General features: G+C 40.0%; 1 protein-coding gene across 1 annotated transcript in view; it reads right to left on the bottom strand.

Moving 5' to 3' along the window:
• Window positions 1–12,359: 12,359 nt before the first annotated feature.
• Window positions 12,360–19,635, bottom strand: part of LOC129202410 (vasoactive intestinal polypeptide receptor 1-like) — a 47,718-nt gene continuing 40,442 nt past the window's right edge. Inside the window, exons 11-15 of the mRNA XM_054815068.1 lie at window positions 18,683–18,752; window positions 17,703–17,791; window positions 16,567–16,696; window positions 15,225–15,266; window positions 12,360–12,548 (exon numbers count right to left, since the gene is read on the bottom strand). Of these exons, the coding sequence (XP_054671043.1) occupies window positions 12,360–12,548; window positions 15,225–15,266; window positions 16,567–16,696; window positions 17,703–17,791; window positions 18,683–18,752 (520 nt within the window). The remainder of the gene's footprint in view (window positions 12,549–15,224; window positions 15,267–16,566; window positions 16,697–17,702; window positions 17,792–18,682; window positions 18,753–19,635) is intronic.

The raw sequence follows: 19,635 nt of genomic DNA on the forward strand, positions 1-19,635 counted from the left end.
GTATTATTTAAAAAAAAAATCAAAAAGTATATTTTGCATGAATGGCTAGTAGCCAATTTTCAAGCATTAATAAATTAGAACTTTTGAGAAAGAGGTGTTGAATAACTGTCTCTAGTTACAGACTTTTTGCCATGTTTCAGTCCAGAGCAAGAAGGTGTTTGTATATTTTTTTTTTTTTTGGCTTTTTCTGAGCTTACTTTTGGATTCTGTTGTTTTCCTGGCTGTCCTACAGTGCTCTGCAATTTGAGTTGGTGGATCTCAGTCCAGTGCCTCATGGGCAAGTGTCCACATCACCAAAACCACCCTCCAAACATGCATGCTGGAGACCAGGTTCTCAGCTAAATTAAAATCAGTACAGAAAACTGTTGTTATTGTTAGAACAAAGCCATTTCACTTTGGCTTGGGATTTGGACTCAGCACATTACTATTACTATTACTATTACTATTACTATTACTATTACTATTACTATTACTATTATTTTTTGGCAGTCTCAGCAAGAGAGGCCAAGGACTGAATAGTTGTGAAAACTTGGACTTGCCACTGAATTTCCTAGAGCCAATGCTCAGGAGCAAGAAAAGTTGGAGGGCAGTGCAGGGAAAACTTCTGCTGTTGCAGTCCCTGTGTTTCTTGTTCAGTGGACAAATTGAAGTCTTCAATACCTTTCACCAGCACTGAATTTACTAGAAGAAGTGGTATCTCAACATACTTAATATACAATATATTATACAAGTAACCCCCTTCTATTATGATTTTTTTTTTTTTATTAGCAGTATTGGTGCACTTGCAAATGTGTCTTTCCTTAGTCACTTGAACTTTCTCAGCGTTACTGGAAAGATCGTACTACAGGTGTATATAGTTACCTAAACCAGACTCTGATGCCATCGCACAAATTAGCTCTCAAGAAATCTTGATGTTGAATGTGAGTTGAAGATGCTGGACATGCATGGCCACTATTCACAGTGGCTGTCATTTCTATTTGTTTCAGGATGGAAGAAACCAACAGGCGGTTTGCTTCTAAGTCTGTGTAAATATCAATCGAATGTTACAGTGCTTTGTTTGATTTTTCACTGTGAAATATATTTTGGAGCTAGAAAGGCTATGTTATTAAAAAACAATACATAATTAAAAGAAAAACAAGTGTGCAGTGCTCCTTGAGCCATTTTTTTCTACCATGTCCATAATGTATTTCCTGTCTAATTTTCTTATTTTGCTTTTGTAAATGTACAAAAAGTTTCTGTGCTGCAGCTTTCGTGACTATTTACTGTATCTAACCACTGTTTGATTATTGACTCTTTGATGTGGAGTGCTGGTACTACAGGACAATTAACATCCCAAAATGAAAACTACAGCCTATATTTCAAAGGACAAGGCTTGTTTCATTGTTGCATGGTGACCTCACCTCCTTTTACCTTCATCTATATTTAGTATATCTGGAACTCAGAGCCCAGGTAATGAAACTTAAATGCTTAGTTCTGGGAGTTTTTAGTTCATAGAGGAAAAATCCTCAAGTTCCTCTGCCTCATTTAAGTATTTGTATTTGAAAACCAGGTGTTAAAATGGGGTGGTGGGAGAAGGGAAAGAGATGAAGGCAAGTGAGTTGAGTGAAATGCAAAAAAAGCTGCAGTTTGGAAGTTAAATTCAGACACTGTATTTGGTGTCTCGCTCCTCCTTTGCAGCAACTGTCCATCATTGCAATTAAAGAACTGTGTCTTGCAACTACAAGGCTAAATAACAACCAGCAGTAGGCAAAACCTGACTGTGCTGATAATTTGAGATTGCATTTGCAAAGATGACTCTCCTTAGAAACTCTCCATCCTCAATGGCAAGTGTGAGAGACCTTCCAGAAGGGAATGCAGAGCAGTTAGAATCATAGAACAGAATCGTAGAATCATGGAATCATAGGATCAATCATAGAATCATAGAATCATCTGGTCCAACCTTTCATGAGAAGGGACCCTAGATGAGATTATTCTAGCACCCTGTCCCATCACGTCTTGAAAACATCCATTGATGGGGACTCTACCACATCCTTGGGGAGGTTTTTTCCAGTGAATAATTGTTCTCGCCATAAAAAATTTCTTTCTTATATTGGGATGAAACCTCTCCTGATGCAACTTGTACCTGTTCCCCTTGTCTTCTCCATGTAGGTCCTTGTGAAGAGACAGTCACCATCCTCTTTGTAGCCACCTTTTTAGTACTGGAATACTGTGAAGATGTCCCCCTTGAGCCTTCTCCAGAGAGAAAATACTTAACTCCTTCAGTCTTTCTTCATCGAGCAGGTTGTCCATCCTTTTGATCATCTTCATGGCCCTCCTTTTGACCCTCTCTAGTCTGGCTGCATCTTTCGTGAATTGTGGGGACCAGAACTGGACACAATATAGTATTTGTTAGATTCCTGCTCAAAACCTGACCTGGGACAATCTGATCGTCTGCAGCAGTGATGAGAGGATTAGTTGCCATAATTTGCCTTGTCCATGTCATTTTGTAAAACTGTGACTTTTCATAATATTTTCATATCAATGGTGGATGAAATTCTGCTTCTGCATAGCATGATAGCTTCTGTGCTTGCATATGAAGGGCTATGCAGGACCTCTAGTCAGCTCAAAGGTTCAGGTTTTTCTTTGATAAATCCCACGGACAAAAGAAATCAGTAACTAAAAAGATGCAAAGCCAAAATGATCAAGAACAAATCATATTTAGCAAAGTTAGAGCTGTTGGTCTCTGATCCTCAGGTGTTCCAGAGCAGCACAGTACCATAAGGACACTCTAATCTGAAGGAAACTCTGTAATTGCCATTGTTTTCACAGCATTTTACTCCCGCTTCTAAGCTGATCAACTCCCCTTTTAAAATTCAGTAAGCTTTTCTTTTTCTTTCTCTTTTTCCCATTGGAAAGTTATTGTAAAACTTCACTCTCCTGGCAGTTAGAAATCTTTTTCTGAATTCCAAATTAAAATAACTCCTGGGTTGCTTATGCTCCTTGTCATACTAATCTTGCCTCCAGTTCTTTTCTCCCTGAAATACGAACAGCTTTATTTCATATAAAGTCTACAGTTTATATTTGATCATGCAGCTGAAAGACTAAAAATAATCATGCTATAAAGCTGCATTTGTTTCAGTGCTAATCTCAATTGGGTGGCAAAAACAATGCAAAGAAGCAAATACAGACATATGGAAATCCACTGAGAACAGCAGGAAAATTAACTGGAAGCAGCATGCCAAGCACTTTGAAAAAAAAAGTAACAATAAAAACTAAGAGAAAGATTTCCAGTTCTTGAAAGTGTATAAACGAGATTTGGGTTTTGAGCAGCTTTCGGTCAGATCTAAAGGCAGAAATGATCCTAATCTTCTCCTTTTCTGGTTTCAGTTATAAACTTGCAAGAGAACCTGGTTTGCTGTTTCCAATCAAAGGGATGGGACACTCATTCCGTCAACATACTGCAGGAAATCAATATTCAAATGGGCAAAAATGTACCGATTGTATCAGCTTGTGAGGTTTCAGTGCTTATCTGACACTGCTACTGAATCACTGCTAAATCTGGCCTGTGAACCATGCAAATATCTAACTTTACATTATCTTTCCAGCCCAGCCCTGCCAGAAATTACATATAAAAATTTCAGAGGGTATAGCAAAAAAAAAAAAAAAAGTCCAGAGTGAGTTTAGTAAACAGTGTCAATAAAAGAAATGCAACCCCAAGCATTTAATTGGGTTTATTTGCCTTGTTATTTGAAATTGTTTTTCAGTGTTTCAGAAACAGTTGCTTATGTCAGAGGTTTCCACCTGTGGTCTATGGAGACTTCAGAGCCCACAGACTATTTCTGAAGTATTCATGGAAGATGATTAAGGAAAATAAGTTCATTAATTGTATATAGCAATGTATGCTTTTAAGGCTCTTGAAGGGCTTTTTTCTTACCTGTAATTATGTGAAGGCTCCCATAGATCCAAAAAAGGTTGAGAAGTACAACTGCAAACAGCTGAAGATGAGTTACTACCAGCTATCTTCCCAGGAAAATCTAGATGACTGGTTTTTTCAGGTTTTTGTACATAGCATCATCCAGTCTTTGACGAACCTCTCAATGCTTCCTGTCCAACATCTACTTTGACAAATAATGATAGAGAGGAGATAGTGAGGAAAGCATGACCACTGTTAGCCAACTATAATCACAAGGAGTACCTATATCCCAGTATTAGAGAAGTGCCAGGATGAAAGAGCAGTGTAACCAGGTCTCTTCGTAGCCTTTTCACAGTGAGTGAGTGTTTTTAGAAGATACAGGTAGAATAAATGCTGCACCCTGGATGAAGCCACTGTACTTGCCCCTCTGTGTCCTCAATATCTACAGAAACATGCAGGCTGTGATTTCACAGCTGCTGTGAAGTCCTATGAAGCCTTCTTACATGACAAAGTATAGGATCCAAATGCCAAAGGTAATCCTCATAATTTCCACATTCAGTGGATATACCCAGAAAGTTCAACAAATTAAGCTTTTCCTCCTTGGACTGATTATGTGATTTCATGATAATAAGACTTTCTTTTTTGTTCTGAGATTTTTCTCATGTGGGCAAGGCTTCCAGAGAAATGTAGGATGCTTAAAATCATCTGCTACATGACACTGCAGAGCAATAAATATGACCTCAGCAGAGCTATTATAGCATGGAAGGTCTAAAGGGATGCAAGAGAAGGTAGTAGGAACAGATGGAGCAGGATATAAGGGTCATCACATGGCATCCTGCTGGACCTTCAGCTGCCAGACAAGATTAGTGTCTCCTACAGTTCCTATGTCATATCTTTGAGCTCTGTGTGGGTATCTAGAAAACTGAGATAAATTCACTGGATGGGATTCAGCTCCAAAATCAGATAGCTAGATTTTGATATCTATGTGAAAGCAGTGTCTGTTGGACTCCTGAGTATACAGCTGTAGAAATGTATATAATGAAAAGATACAACCACATAGCTGGTTTTACCTGATTTTCTTTCTTAGAGAGTTAAATATCAAGGGCTGTATTAAATATGGGTCCCTTTCAACATCTAATTGTTTCAGCATTAGGCATTCTGGCTTATAGGCAAAGTCCTGGAAAAGATCCTGTGTCACTAAGCAGGCAGCTAAGGAGATATCCACGTCACTTAACTTCAGACATCAATAATGAAGATATGCTTCCTTTGATCTAGTTTCTCCACTTTGCCTTTGTGGTCACAAGAGAGGAATGAGCAATTTTAGAGTATAAGCATCAAACATATTTTTGATGTCTACTCAAGGGTGAGATGATTCATCCTTTGCAAATATCTGTTTCTTTCCACCAGGAAGTCTAGCTGACCAGATCAGAGACAGATGTTGACACTGTGGAAGTCTACATGTAGATGACTTTTCCCCTGGCAACTTTGCCCAGTCACTATTGTTCTGCTTCATGCATGCTGAGAAACAATAGTCTTGAAAAGCTTGGGGGTGGCTTCTGCTGGGTATTACCAACCGGATTTGGGGAGGTGCACACCTGATAAAGGCTTAGTAGCTCTCACCGAGTGTAGTTTTCAGGAGGTCTTGTTCTCTCTGTCAGATTGTGTCCATATGACCAGCACTTCTGTGTCCAGAAAGAAACCATGGTATATAGTGCACATGCAGTGAAAAGAAGTTGGGATTTTACCCTCTGCTTTTAGCAGTCAGGCACATGCAACCAGTTCAGAATTGCATTTAAGAGTAACATTAGGAAGATATGGAGTATGCAGTAGTAGTTAATGATGCTCCGACATTAAGCTCCGTGCATATCTGTACTAAAGAGCTAAGTTCAGCTAAATGCACATTGTACTTTGGGTATGAAAACACACCAGCAGAGCTTGAACAACGCTTTGAACCTCGTGGTTTTTCACCTTCTGATGATTAAAATTGCAATTTCCCATTGGTTTTCTTTTGGGGAATTCATCCATGTAAAGAATTACTGTGTGATATGACACTGTGTGATATGACACTCTTCAGTGTCTGAAATGACGTAAGGCTTCTAGATATGCCCTTTCCAACGGACTTCGTGCTTGCAGAGAAATATCAAGAGGCCTTTGTGTACCGGTATAATCTGTAAAAACAAATATTTGGTGTGATCATTCTCTTTCCCTTCTTCTTGTCAATTTAGTGGCAATGTAACATGCTATAGCTCTGAGAAGTACCAAGTTATTGGATGGAAAGTTGTATTTTGGCTTTTGACTGTGTCAAGGTACAAACTTACTGGCCTGTTGGGTCTAATACTGACCTTTTTTGGTCAAAATTGGTTTAATTGGTAATGGGATCTGGGGTTATTCAGCTTTGTAATGAGGTGGAAACACAGATATTAATTGCTGCTTTCTAACCCTTTTTGTGTTTTGAGAAATTGTTTTTAACATGTATACTGCTGTAGATGGCACAATAAATGTATTATCATTTTGTATAAGTCTGTTCTGATATAAAATTGCACCAAAGAGAAATTTTTGTCTGTGAAATTACAGGGTAGTGTATTTCTTCCTGAAGCAGCAGGATGGAGTTTTTTGGGCCAAAAAGGTTTGCTTCCTTCCTCATGGGTAGGAGTCCCTGGATTCTGCTGGGCAAAGTCAGTCCTGGACCAGCCAGGCATGAGGTCTTTGCCATTAGCGGGCCATGCAAACTCTCCCTTCACCATTGATCAGTGGAGTTACATGAGGAAAGTGTTTAGCACACTACATCAGTATCAAGCATGATTATGGTCTAATACTGCTAATACAAATGCAACACACTCTCCATTGCAACTAAAAGACCCTGAGCTTTGATCCATAAGTCCTTTGGGGCCTGCATATTGTTTCTAAGGGTCTACACAGGAAAAGAATGTCTGTTGTCCTCAAATAAAGGTACTGCCAGTTGGCAAAGGTGGAAAAAGATTGGTCTCTATCACATCTAATATGCTTCAAGACTTCATTTCTTTTCTAGTCAAAGCAAACCTCAAGAGTTTTATCATCAGGTCCGTTTTCAAAAGATCAGGGACATTCACCCTACTGAAACTGAGGACTCCACAGCAGATGACCTGTTACTGATATTTCTCCTGTCTTTTTCCTCAGCTTCAGCTACTGTCTTTGTCTGGCCGTCATGGATCTGTGAATCCTCCACAAAGGCTACGTCTTTCAGTTGCTATTCTCCCTCATTGTTTAGCCAAAGTACAGATATTTGGAGCCTCATCCTTGCATGGGAAAGTGGACATATATCTATTGAAACTGAGGTTACAGATGTGTCAGAGCCAGCTGATCCTGAGGCATGGGGACTGGGAGACAAGGGGCATCACATGGGCAAGAAGGTCAGTCACAGCCCCAGTGAGGAAAGGCTTGGAGACAGAGACCAGGTCCAGCCTGGTCCAGATCATCAGGCAAGTTCATGGTGGCAAGGCAGGTCCAAGACAGGTCCAAGGCCAGGCCAGGATGTCAGCCTATGGATCCATCCCAGATCAGTGGAGCCCTAGGTGGGGCAGGGCTGTTGCAAAGCTGGAGATCAGAATCCTACAGCATTGCTGAGGCAGGGCCTGGGCTAAAATGGGGTCTTGGGCCCATGAGCAGGCTGGGAGTTGAGGGTGACAGGGCAGATATATGGATTTTCATTTTTGCTATATTTCAAATAATTGTAAATACCCTCTGGTAATCAATTACATGGATTTACTAGGTGATCTGAAGCAGCTCCAGCCCCTTCTTTAAGTGCAGGATGATGCAGCCCAGGATGTGTCCCCCCTTTCCACCATTTGCAGAAGGATCATGTCTGTCATTATCTTACTAAGCAAGGAGATTAGCAAACCTGGAACAAGGAATCTGGAAAAGGCTTCATTTCTAAAGGTTACATCTAAGTGATATTTTTTAGGCCCCTTTTAAAATTAAGACGCAGAGAAAGAAAAGGCACCTCCAAAAGTATTTCAGCTCATTCTAAAAGTCTTATGGTAAATATTTTAAAGGAACAATACCACACTATAGCACATTTTCTCCAAGAAACAGACACCAGGAAAACCTCATTTACTAGGTCTGTCAACACACCAAGGAGACTACTGCCTCAAATCCAGCTGTATTTTCTGAAATTGAAAAATTCTCACTCAGATACTAAAAAATTTCTTTAATTTTTTTTTTTTATTATTTCTTCCTATCTCTAGTTTAAATTTATTTTAAGGCACTTTTTAATTAACTCTACATCATCAAGACTTATAGGTTAGGTCTCTGACTTTACCAAAGACTATTTCTGGCAACTTCTGTCAAGTGGGGCACAGCCATCAAACTGTATCTGGCAGTTTTTGTAGCCTATTCCAGTAGTTGAGCAATCAGTAAACACTAGTTTTCCAAAAAAGTTGGACCCATCTCTGCAATTCATGCTTTAGTCACTCATCCATTGTTGGGATAGGCTCTTCGGAAGTCAGTTTTTAATCTTGGATGCGGATTCAATCAACTTTGCCCACTCGACTTGAGATTGAGTTTGTTGGAGAGGAGTCATTTCTGCACAGCAGTTTAGTAGATGAAAAGAAAGTCATAACATGCTTGTGATGCAATGACACAGGTAGTCTGAATACAAAGAAATCAAGCTGTGACTCTCCTTTAATGTGTTGTAGCTATAGGGTGGAGTTTCTCTCATGGAGTAGGAGTGAGGGAACAGGAGGGCATGTACACATGGACTAGGTGCCCAAGCTTTGATTATCGTTAGCAGACACCAAGAGAAGGAATTGTATGCTCAAATGCAAGTAGCTAGTGTGATTTTGGGAGCTGTGTGGTGTCCTGCCTGGACTCCAGCTGCTCTTCCAGAAAAGTATAAGTGTCCAAAAACCTGAATCATATCTCCAGGGTAGTGCAGACATCCTGGTTACCCCAAGGCATCACAAATGGCATTTGTTAGCTGTGTTAACAGAATCCAACTCCAGATTTATAACCAGTGATGTTTAGATAGCTATACAGTTGGCCAAATGTAGGGAGAGCTGAGTGCCTCATGGATTTCACTAACTCTACTGCTAATACTTTCACTGGCTTAGACACGCAAATCATATATAGGCTGCAACACAGAGATGCCTAAATTTAGCTATCATAACCTGTGGGCTGAACACTACCTTTGCTTTACAGGAAGAGTATCGTATTGGATATTTCTTATTATAGCATTTAATTTTTCCTGAAGATGATTCTCTGTCATGCAACACACTTTTAAATTGATTAATTATTTCTTCATTTAGTTTGAGATGCACTGAGATCTTTCATGTTCTTCAGGCTTGTTTTTTTTTTTTCCCAATAGCTTCTACCACCCCTCTGCATTGCTCTGAAAATCCAGCTCTGGGTGGATTAGGCAACCTTGGGGAAGATCAGCATTGGCAGAGGAGGTAAAGCTGCCTGCTGGAAGGATATCTTTTAGTCTGGAGTCCACACCATCAAGCTTTCTGAAAAAATATGCTGATACTGTAGGAGTTAAAAATCTACTCTTGGTGAGAAATTTCAGTTACCTTAACAACCTGTCTTTACTGCAACACCAAGAAAAACAGCTGAAAATGTTGGTTTAGTCTTACAAGGTTGTCATGTAGTTTGTAAAGGGATTTAAAAATAATACTTGAAGAGTTAAACTGTGTAAAAGACGCCAGGGGATTAGAGGAAGAGAAAGCAGCTTTTCCTAGCTGGTATAACTTAATGCTCTATTGCAGCTGTCCTTTGCTAATCATTAAAATCTCACTCAGGAAAGGGCATATCTCAGGTTCACGTTAGACGTACTGGTTGTGAGCAAGGGCAATGTTTCGGAGAGCTGCCTAGCTTTCTGAACTGCACCCATCCAGACAGGCCAGCAGCGTGCCCAGCACACGCCACGTACCACGAGATGGCAGTGCCTCCACGCAGACCGCACGGCGCTTCCAGACGCCGTTTCTGACAATCCCTTTGGTGCCTTCGCAGGCCTGGTATGAAGCAGGGTATCCCTCAAGCGTTCCCTACTCCTACACACACCATCATGTCCTCAGATGTGCCATCAAGAAGGGATCAGCATCCTTTTCACAGCCCAAAAACCCCCTTTATTCAAGAAACTTTAGCAATTCCCAGGATTATTAACCTCGTCAACAGGTTTGTTCCAAGTGTGCCCTTTATATAAATTATTTAAATAGTGGCTTTGTATATATGCAGAATATCTTCATATATCCCTAGATTCCAGCTTATGGCTTACACATCCTGATCCAAAATATTTGAAAAATAAAAGGCTTGGAAATGGTAATAGCATTGGGAGGGATGCACAGACATTTCGGACAAAGGATAGGCAGAGCAGGTGGCTGGTGTTTTGCTGAGGTTGCTGGAGAACTTTTGAGACGTTGGGTTGGGTCTCTGTGAGATGAGTTGTGAGGGTGACTGGAAAGAGCTTGAGGCGAAAGGGGATATCTGGGGAGTTAATTCAAGCTGAATGTGCATCTTGATGGTATATGGGTTCAAACTAGGTTATGGGGTCTGGTAGGAATGGTGGGATTGCTAGAGCTGTTGAATTTTTATGAGGAGATTGAACACTGAATGACTGATGGAAAGATCCTTCATAGTGTACTGGGACCTATCACCTTTTTTGCCATCATTTCTCCTTCCTCTGGAGCCTTGGTCCGGTAAAGAAGCCTACCAGTAATAAAGGAAGAGGGCTTCAAAACTATACCCATAGTGAACACAATTAGGACTGTTCTTTTTTAATAAAATCTCAAATGGAATATCCAAACTGACATAATTAAAATTTACAAACTCACAATAGCTGTAATTATCACTTGAATTTTATAGATGTACATCATACAAATGTATTCACATCACTATTGCAGGCAACAAACCTAAACAACACAGGAAAAAAGGTTACTTTTGCAAGCAAAACTGATAAAGAGGTCAGAATAGACAAAATGATATCTCATAGAGGACATCTGATTCATTGGGACAGATGGGTTCAATGCCTAATTAGCAAAGGCCTGATCTGAATCATATTTATAGAAGTCTGGACAGTTCATTTCTGCTCTAATAATGGAAGTAGACATGAAGCACCTAAAATCAACAAAGAGGTTTCCACAAAGTCAAATGACTCCTGGCCTAAATAATTAACAAAGAATAGAGCAAAATGAGGGACTGGAGCACTACTTTTTAAAGCTAAACTGATATTGCAGTTCACAGAAAGCCGACGTATTTGAATGGCCGTGGTCTCTAGCAGTGCTTTCAAGTCTGGATGCAGGTTCTCCTGGGAATGGTCCTATCTTAAAAGGAACTATAACTGTGTCTGGTGTACCTTGTGTGCCCTTTCTTTACTTTTGGAGAGTTTGAGGTAGAGTTCAACTCAGTCCTGAAGAAAGAGGAAGGCCACCCAAAGAAGTGATGCAAGCACAACATTGGTTTGCTCTGTTTTACTAGACCGTACTTGCTTCACTAGACCACACTGGTCTGTTAATAATTCTGACCCCAGAAACATCATTGAGTCGAGTGATGAGCTGAGAATTGATGGGCAGAAATGAGATAATCACAGCAATCAGCAGATTAGTCCTCAAAGGGAGGTCTCAAAAAAAAAGCACAAAGCAGTTTAATTGGGTATTTCATTGATGAAGCCAGCCAGCCTTCCAGTTTATGGTGGCAGAAGGTCTGTTCCAGCTACACAAGGACCAGTATCTGGGCACTCAGACTAGGTCTGTAAGTTATTGTGAGCTCAAGGTAGTCCAGCTGGCATACTGCATTGGGTTTGCTCTATGTTCTTCCTCTATACACACATAATCTGCCTAATGTTCAGCCACTCCATGTTTTCCCACAGACAGGAAAGGGCTTGAGGTCCTCTGGCCTAATTCAATCTCTCTGTTCAACAAGCATGGAAGAAAAAAACAAGCAGATAATGTAACTCATTCTTTTTTTGTGTCACTCTTGAGACACCTTGACATTCCTTTCAAAGGAGGTTGCTCCTCCATAGGTAGGTGCTTGGGGAGTTTCTGTGTGTAATTCCCATTAAGTCAGCTCAAGTTGTCTCAAAACAGCTAGTAAAACATCACTAATTATTATGGCAAACCTGTGCGACCACATAACTGTTTAAATTGAAGACTAGGAATAGTGGTCTTGAAAACTGGAAATTTCAGGAAACATTCTGGGCCTAGGAGGAATTAATGTAGTTCTTTTTTTTTTTTTTTTTTTTTTTTTGGTGCTAACCTATTGATTCACACCAGCTCAAGGTCTGGATTTTCACAACAAAACACGTGGATTTTATGTGCTTGAGAGACACAACCAGGGTTGTGATACTGATCTGTCCCAGGTGAGAAAAGCAGATGACATTGAGGACAAGAAATTCGCAGAAGGCTCTTGACACTATGGAAAGCCGTGAAGGATCCAAGCCGGCCATCTCTTACGTAGTATGTTGCAACATGTCAGCAACTCATCCTGCTTGAAAAGCTCAGACAGAAGTTACACCATTGTGGTACACAGATATTTTCCTTTTTGGACTGATTTTTTCAAGCAGTGATAACTGAGTGACATAGTTGACTGGACTGTTTTCTCTGGAAAAAGTCCTGTGTTTGTGTGTGAAGTTCAGGTATTCTTGATACTGCCATTTGCACAGTTGCTTCTTCAGTTCACTTTGGACCTATATAAAAGGAAATTAAAAACAAAGAATCAGAAAATAAGATTTACTGGGCTCTGAAGGTAAGATATATCAAAATGTCTGCCTGACTACTTAGCCCAGATGCAGAAAGGCACCCAAATAAATCAGGATTAAGCCTTACTACATTTTTAGAACTTAAACTAAGTACCTATTCAATCTGGAAAATAAACAGACTTAATTTCCAAAATTTAGAGGATGATGAGGAACCTTTTGACTGCAGTTTCTTTGTTTATTTTTGTAGGTCTGCTTCTTAAATATTTCTACCTTTTTGTATATCTATTTTTCTCATACTGAATCTTCTGTGCCTCCTGGCTGTGACCTGCTATGTACAGTAAGGGTCCTTCTTCAGGCTTTCAGTTTATCCAGAATGAAATCCCTCTTAAAGATCCCTTACTTGCTGAATCAACTTGAATACATATTAGATCTGCAAGAGGTCTCGGGGATCCTCAAAAGCATAGGCAAAACTGTTTTTTTTACCATCTGACACACAACTAAGAGGTAGGTTGAACAACCCTGGAGGTCCACAGCCTGCTATTGACACTACTGGGACTGGGGTGAGGGGACAAAGGGAAAGCAGGTTCTGTTGTGCTCTATAAATCATCTCACCATCAAAGCTGTAGCAGAGGGAGAGCAAGCAGGTGCAGGAAACACCCAGTTCTTGTCACCATTCACATGAGCAGTCTGCTCCTGTGGATTAATTGCTTATGGTGCCCTGTTACCTCTGTTCACATTCAGCTTCATCTCCGTCTGGTTCTCCTGCAAGGGGGTTGGCTCTCCTGAATGTCCACAAAGTAATTTACAAATGCCATCCTAAACTAAGAAGATATGTGAAATGCTTCCAACCACATAGCTGCCATCTTCTGTGGCTGTTATTAGTACTGAACATCTATGGCAGTGTTATAGTTGTAGCACCATTAGCACAACCCCACTCCAAATTAAATGCAGAAATAAACTGTTACGTGAAACTATTAAATCTTACAGGGGATGTATGTATGGGCAAATGTGATTTAAGCACTTTGGACTAAGGAATTCATCTAGCAATTCTGTTATCTAATCCCCTACTAGGTACAGGCTCTACAGCGATGTACAGAAAGGAGGGTGGGACATGCAGAGCTACTTCTTGGACATCAGGGGTCCCTGAAAGTCACTGGCAATATTTGTCATTGAGGTGGTCCCTATTCTGCCTTTATTCTTTCTGTTAACCCCACAGACATGCCAGACTCTCTGTGCAACTTCAGGTATGGGCAGAACACACCCTCTGGAGCTTTGGAGGCTCTATTAATCAAAGGGGGTTTCCTCCACCAACCCCATACTGCAGTACTATCCCAGCAAGCTCAAGGTCCTTCAACATTCCTGTGTACCTTATTCCTAAAACCAGGACATACAATCCCAGCTCTCAGTTTCACCCCATACAGATACCACCCTGCTTGGCACCAGCAGAGTCTCTCACGTTGATGCAGATATTTAAAACTGAAGAAACACACACACACACAGAAAATCTTAATTATTTTTTATGATTGCAGGGAACCATAACAGATGCAGGAAGGATCCACTGCCAAGTTGTAATGAGTGGCCAGTCTGCCTCAGAAGCAGTTATCCCTAAGCAGCATGGATGCAAGCCAACCCATACCACTTAATCTTGGGGCTGGAGATCACTCTCTGCCTGTCCCTTTTTTAACACCTAATAGATTTGTGTGTTGGAAGACACACATACAATATGCAAGCTATTAAAAGGCTGTTGGCAAGGAGTCTGTGCAGACAGAAGGCAGGTGGGAAGTAGAGCATTCTCTATTTACGGTTAGTCCTGAAGGCACTCTCTCAGAACAGAACTAGAATGGCCATTATAAATTATTTTCCTAAGTAACAAATGTATTTTAGGCATCATTCATCCTTGGGTGGGATTACTTTCACATACATTTAGCCACCTCTACGAGAAGTGTCCAGTTGAAGCTAGTGGGGAGACTGAGGCACTGTTAGTGGGTCATTCTTCTCATCTAACCTACACACTTTTTTGAGGATAAGATGTGTTCTTACATTTTCTCATGGGTTTGTTTCATTCTGCTCCTTTGGGGAGAGTGCAAGCAAACTTAGTTTTTAAAATGATAGGCTCTCTATAAGTGTACTACAGGGAATTGATCCAAATTCTAATAATGTTACAAAAACAGGAAAGAAAGTGTTTGAACAAAACTACTGAAAATGCACAGACTATCCTGGAAAAGGGAAAGGGAGAGGGAAAGGCAAAGGCAAAGAGAAAAGGAAAGAGGAAGAGAAAGGGAAGAAACTCACCAGGAGAAAACCTAAAGAAAGTAAGGAGTGTTACAAGCTTTCCCCTGAGACATCATCATGATAACTACCAGAAATAAAGCAGAAAAAAAGTCCCCTGACAGGAAAGTCACCAAGCACTTGTAAAGGGTCATTGCTACAAAGCTTATTTTGTGCCCTTCTGTCAGAACTGCATGAATACAAATAAAGTCAACAAAGGTACCAAGGGAAAAAAATGATATGGGTATTTCACGCTTTCAGGAGCAGATCAAAGCACAGATCTGTTCTGGAAACAGGAAAAAACAAACAAACAAACAAAAACCATAACACCAAAAAAACCCAAGAGAAGCCTATGAATTTAAAAGGTTTTTATAATCTTATGTACTTGCTACTCACCTCTGCATTTGAGAAGCAATATAGAAGAGCAACAACAAAACCCTAGGACAGGGAGGGCAGGGAAAAAAAAGTCAACCATCAGGATTTAAAGCGTAGAATCAGAGAAAGGCATGAAGTTTCATTCAAAATTTGAGTAAGAGAGTAAAAATACATATTTTCTGTTATTTCATTGGATTTTGGTGATGTGGCACTATTTATTGGGTTTTCGTAATAGGATTCAATTCCTCAATGGAGTGGCAACACTCTATGTGTATTATTGCCCTTGTATGGAGACACTAAGGACTAACTTACTGTTTACCGTATCCTGCAAACAAGTTCTTCCTCAGATAAGGTAGTAGGGATCTCTTTATTGTTCTAGTTACAGTAGTGAGTAAACTGAGCGAGGACCTGTTCTTGTTTTACATCTTTATGGCTAGACTATCTTCTTTCACTCACAAGATGATGGCTGTGTTCAAACAACCTATTGGGAAAGGTCTCGGGTTCATATTCACCCAGAAGTACAGTCAGACATCGTTCGGAAGAGTGTTAGTCAGCCAGGAGCCAAGCCATTTCATAGACTGTGCTAACACAGGCAAACACCGGGCAGTGCTGGACTATATCTGTATTAGTAAACTGAGCAAGGCACAGCCCTGAATACTGCCCTTTGCTTCTCTGTGTTGTTAAAATGTCAACATGGTCCATGACACAGCTTTGGCAACTATTTTCCTAAACAGAGTCTGGCCGTGGTTGAGAGGTAAGCATGGAAGATGGATCATTTTCAACACATATCAATGTGGAAAAGCTGCTGTGGGGTACAGGGGAAAGGGAAAGGAAAAAGATCTCAGGTATTTATTATAACGCGTCCCATACCCATGCCCTTGCCCTCCAAAATCCAAGATATTGTTCTGAACAGTGGTATAGCAAAATAAAAGAAACAAATAAGTGTTAACATGGATTCACTACTGCTACAAGGTAAGGGCAGAATAGGTTGTTGTACATTATCCTTATTTTTCAGTCCTCTTATCGTCACCTTTATTATATGTGGAAGTAGTTTCAATCAGTTCACCTTAATGCATAGACTAGTCTTCATGATAGTCATTGTTATTCAGTAAAGGTAGATTTTTATTTTTTTATTATTATTAATATGAACTCTGAGTCAGAACTCAAAACTAGTCTGAGATTTCAAATAATAAGGGAACAAACTACAGAAAGAGCTTGCAAAGGAGTAAGATGGAATGTGTGTGTTGAATTTAGACACATTATTAACACCTGCTCTAATAAATAACCTAAAATGTAAAACTCCTGAGAGTGTGGTGTTTCAGCCTAAACCTCTTAGGACTGATAAACATTTTGTTCAGCTTACCTGAAAAGAACCCAAACCCAACTCAATATAAAGGCGAGCTTCCAGACCAGTGCTTTCTGGGAAAAATGCAAATACAATGTAGTGCACTCCAAAAAGCGGGATCAAGAGTAACGTGGATTTAGCAAGTCTCCTGGCAAACCAAGAATTAAAGAACAATGCACTGTTAGAAATACAAATTAGTGATAGCAATTATATGTTAGAACACATTTTTATACAGAGGACAGCTCCATAACGGAGACAACTTCATCCAACAAAGTTACGGAAAGATTACTTTCCGCCAGTCCCATTGTCAACACCTGGTGAACCAAATGAACAAATCAGCGTGCAAATTTTCTTGACTGAGCTTTAAGGGTTCTTCTTCCTGCTATACAGGCAAAAACAGGGGCACCAAACTAAGTACTCTGATCTACTCTCCTGAGACTAATCTCAATCACACGTAGGTATCCCCCAGATAAGTGTCCCAACTTCCAAAACTGTCAGTGGAGATCTAATCATCATTGCCCGTAGGACTTGATTCAGTTGCTTAAGCAGTGGTGTGAGATCCATTGATGATGTCCTGGGGTATTCTAGTTGGCCTTCAGCTCACTCCAGAGGGGCAGAGGTTTACACCAGGTCCTGTGCCATAACTAACAGCCATACCTACATATCTTAGGATGAGACAAATAACTCACTAGAGTCCTCTGACTGCATTGATAAGATCCCCATTGATTGTGACGGGGATCATAAACAGAAAGGGTTAGTTTCAGTTACTGGAACATCAGCATGATGTTACTGCCAAGAATTTAAAGGATATTGTCTGCATCTTTCTCTGTGTGGCCATTTGTGTGGAAAGGACTGGAAGCAAGATGGATGCATTACATGACATTCAGTGTTTATACTTTCAGGCCGGGTCCTTTTAGAGTTGTAATACTTTATATTTTACTTTTCTCATTGTCCCAAACACATCCACCCCGTCCTCCTTCCCCCTGAAGAAAGAGACATGTGATATTTGGGATGAAAAGGAAAGTTTACATTGTTATTTCTTCTCTTATTTCTCTTTCTATTAGTAAGGAGTAGAACATTTTGTGCTCCTGCCCATAAAACTTTTCTTAAAGCAGCTAGAACAGGTCAGTATCAAGAGACCCAGAAATACTTACACAAAGTGGCTTGAATGGCTCCCTCCCTCTTGAGATTTCAATTTATGGACCAGAATTCTGATCACATTAATAAATATAACAAAATTAATCTGAAAAGACAAGACAAAAATCTGTAAAATCTGATATAAATCAGGACATATCTTCAGCTGATACAAATTGACTAAAAAACCCCAATCACAGGAACTGCCCTGCTATAAACCAGTGTGGATGTGCTCTCAGATCAAATCAGTAGCATTAGAAATAGTATTAATTTTTCCCAACAATATAGTTATACATAAAGATATGCTGAAAGTTATGTTGAATTAATATAGACTTACATATCTCAGTATTGTTTCATATCTGATATTAACTCCTTGTACTTGCTGTCAGCACCTAGCAGATCTTCCATGGTCTAAATAGTCCCCCTGATCCCATCATTGTTTATGACAGGGATTATAACAGGTACAGACATACATGCCATGCAGTTTTCTCCCTAAATTTAGATGGAATAAATGTGTGCATAAGGGACATTTTTTTGTCTTAAGTCCTAAGAACTCATTTAAAAAATATACTCTATAAAATGACCTATATGTATTTCTTGTATTAAACCAGTTTCATATTATCTAAGAATCTTGCCAGTATGGGTTGCCCTTCTTCAGAAATGACTTACAGAGACACACACACGACTGCGGTATTTGGAATGGAGGTGTCAAGATGATTCCATTATGTCCTAGCATGGTTCTAGAAAATACAGTATTTACCCTTTAGGTTGTGATTAAGTGTGGGTTTTGGGGAAAAAAAAAAAACACAACAGAACAACCCACAACAAACCCAACAAAACCACCAACAACAATAAAACCACATGCTATACAATAATTTCCAGTTATTTGAAATTCATTGCCATAGCATGTGCTATTGCTTTTCTCCAAGCGTATTGAAATGAGACATTAACTTATCTTTCACATTTCAAAAGCTACTCAAGACAAAATGAGAAAACATACTAATACGGTTAGCAGAATGGGGCCTTTGATGATCCATAACACCACTCCATTTTCATCATCATCCCAACATCTGAAACAGCAAACAAAACCAGTCACATTATCTGTCCCACATGAACTTTCCACAGCACATGAAAGTATTTCTGTCACAGGATAGGAAAGTGATGGACATTAAGTTTTCAATCGTTATTTAAAGGCCCCTGCCAGTACTCATACCCTGATACCTATCTAAAAGTTTCTGCGCAGCCCAATCTAAAGGAAGTTTATTCAGTAAAAGGCAAGGGTTCAGGAAACAAAGCAAAGTGAAGAAATGTGCATTACTATTTTCAGGCTTCTTTCCTGCTCTTCTGTTGAAAAAGTGTCTGGTTCACAGAGTACAGACTAGAGACTAAACTACTGTGCATCCACGAATGTAATGACTTTGAGGTCATTGGGATTTCCTCATGAGGCAAGAAAAATCTAGAGCCCTAGTAAAGGTGCCCTGAAGGGAGAGAGCAGAATGGGCTTTTGGTCCATCTTTTGAGGCTGTCCGTGTATGTAACATTAGTAACAGTCCAGTTTAACTCTCTCCAGTCAAGAGCCATACATTCTAGGTTATATCATGCTCCCTCTTCCTGTATTTTCCCTTCCAGTTTTGTGAGACAGGCTATTTGGCTGCGTAGGGATAAAGCTTACAGATGGTGGCTTATCCCAGCAGGTCTGAGGGTAAGGTGTATCTTTGCAATGTGAGTTCAGACCAGCTGTGTCTGAAGATCTTGGGTTTCCCATTTACTAGGCTGTTAGGTAAAAGATGAGTAGTTCTGATACTGGCATTTATTTACATATCTAATATTAGAAAAGCAACCAAACGAATGGAGAATCTGTAGTGAGATTCATCTGACTGCGTAGACGTCTTCATCAGATCTATTCAGCTACCTTTCCTTTGCAGTCAAAGGATATCAATATAGCAGGACAAT

This window comes from Grus americana, chromosome 2 (assembly GCF_028858705.1).
Source record: "Grus americana isolate bGruAme1 chromosome 2, bGruAme1.mat, whole genome shotgun sequence".
Lineage (NCBI taxonomy): Eukaryota > Metazoa > Chordata > Aves > Gruiformes > Gruidae > Grus > Grus americana.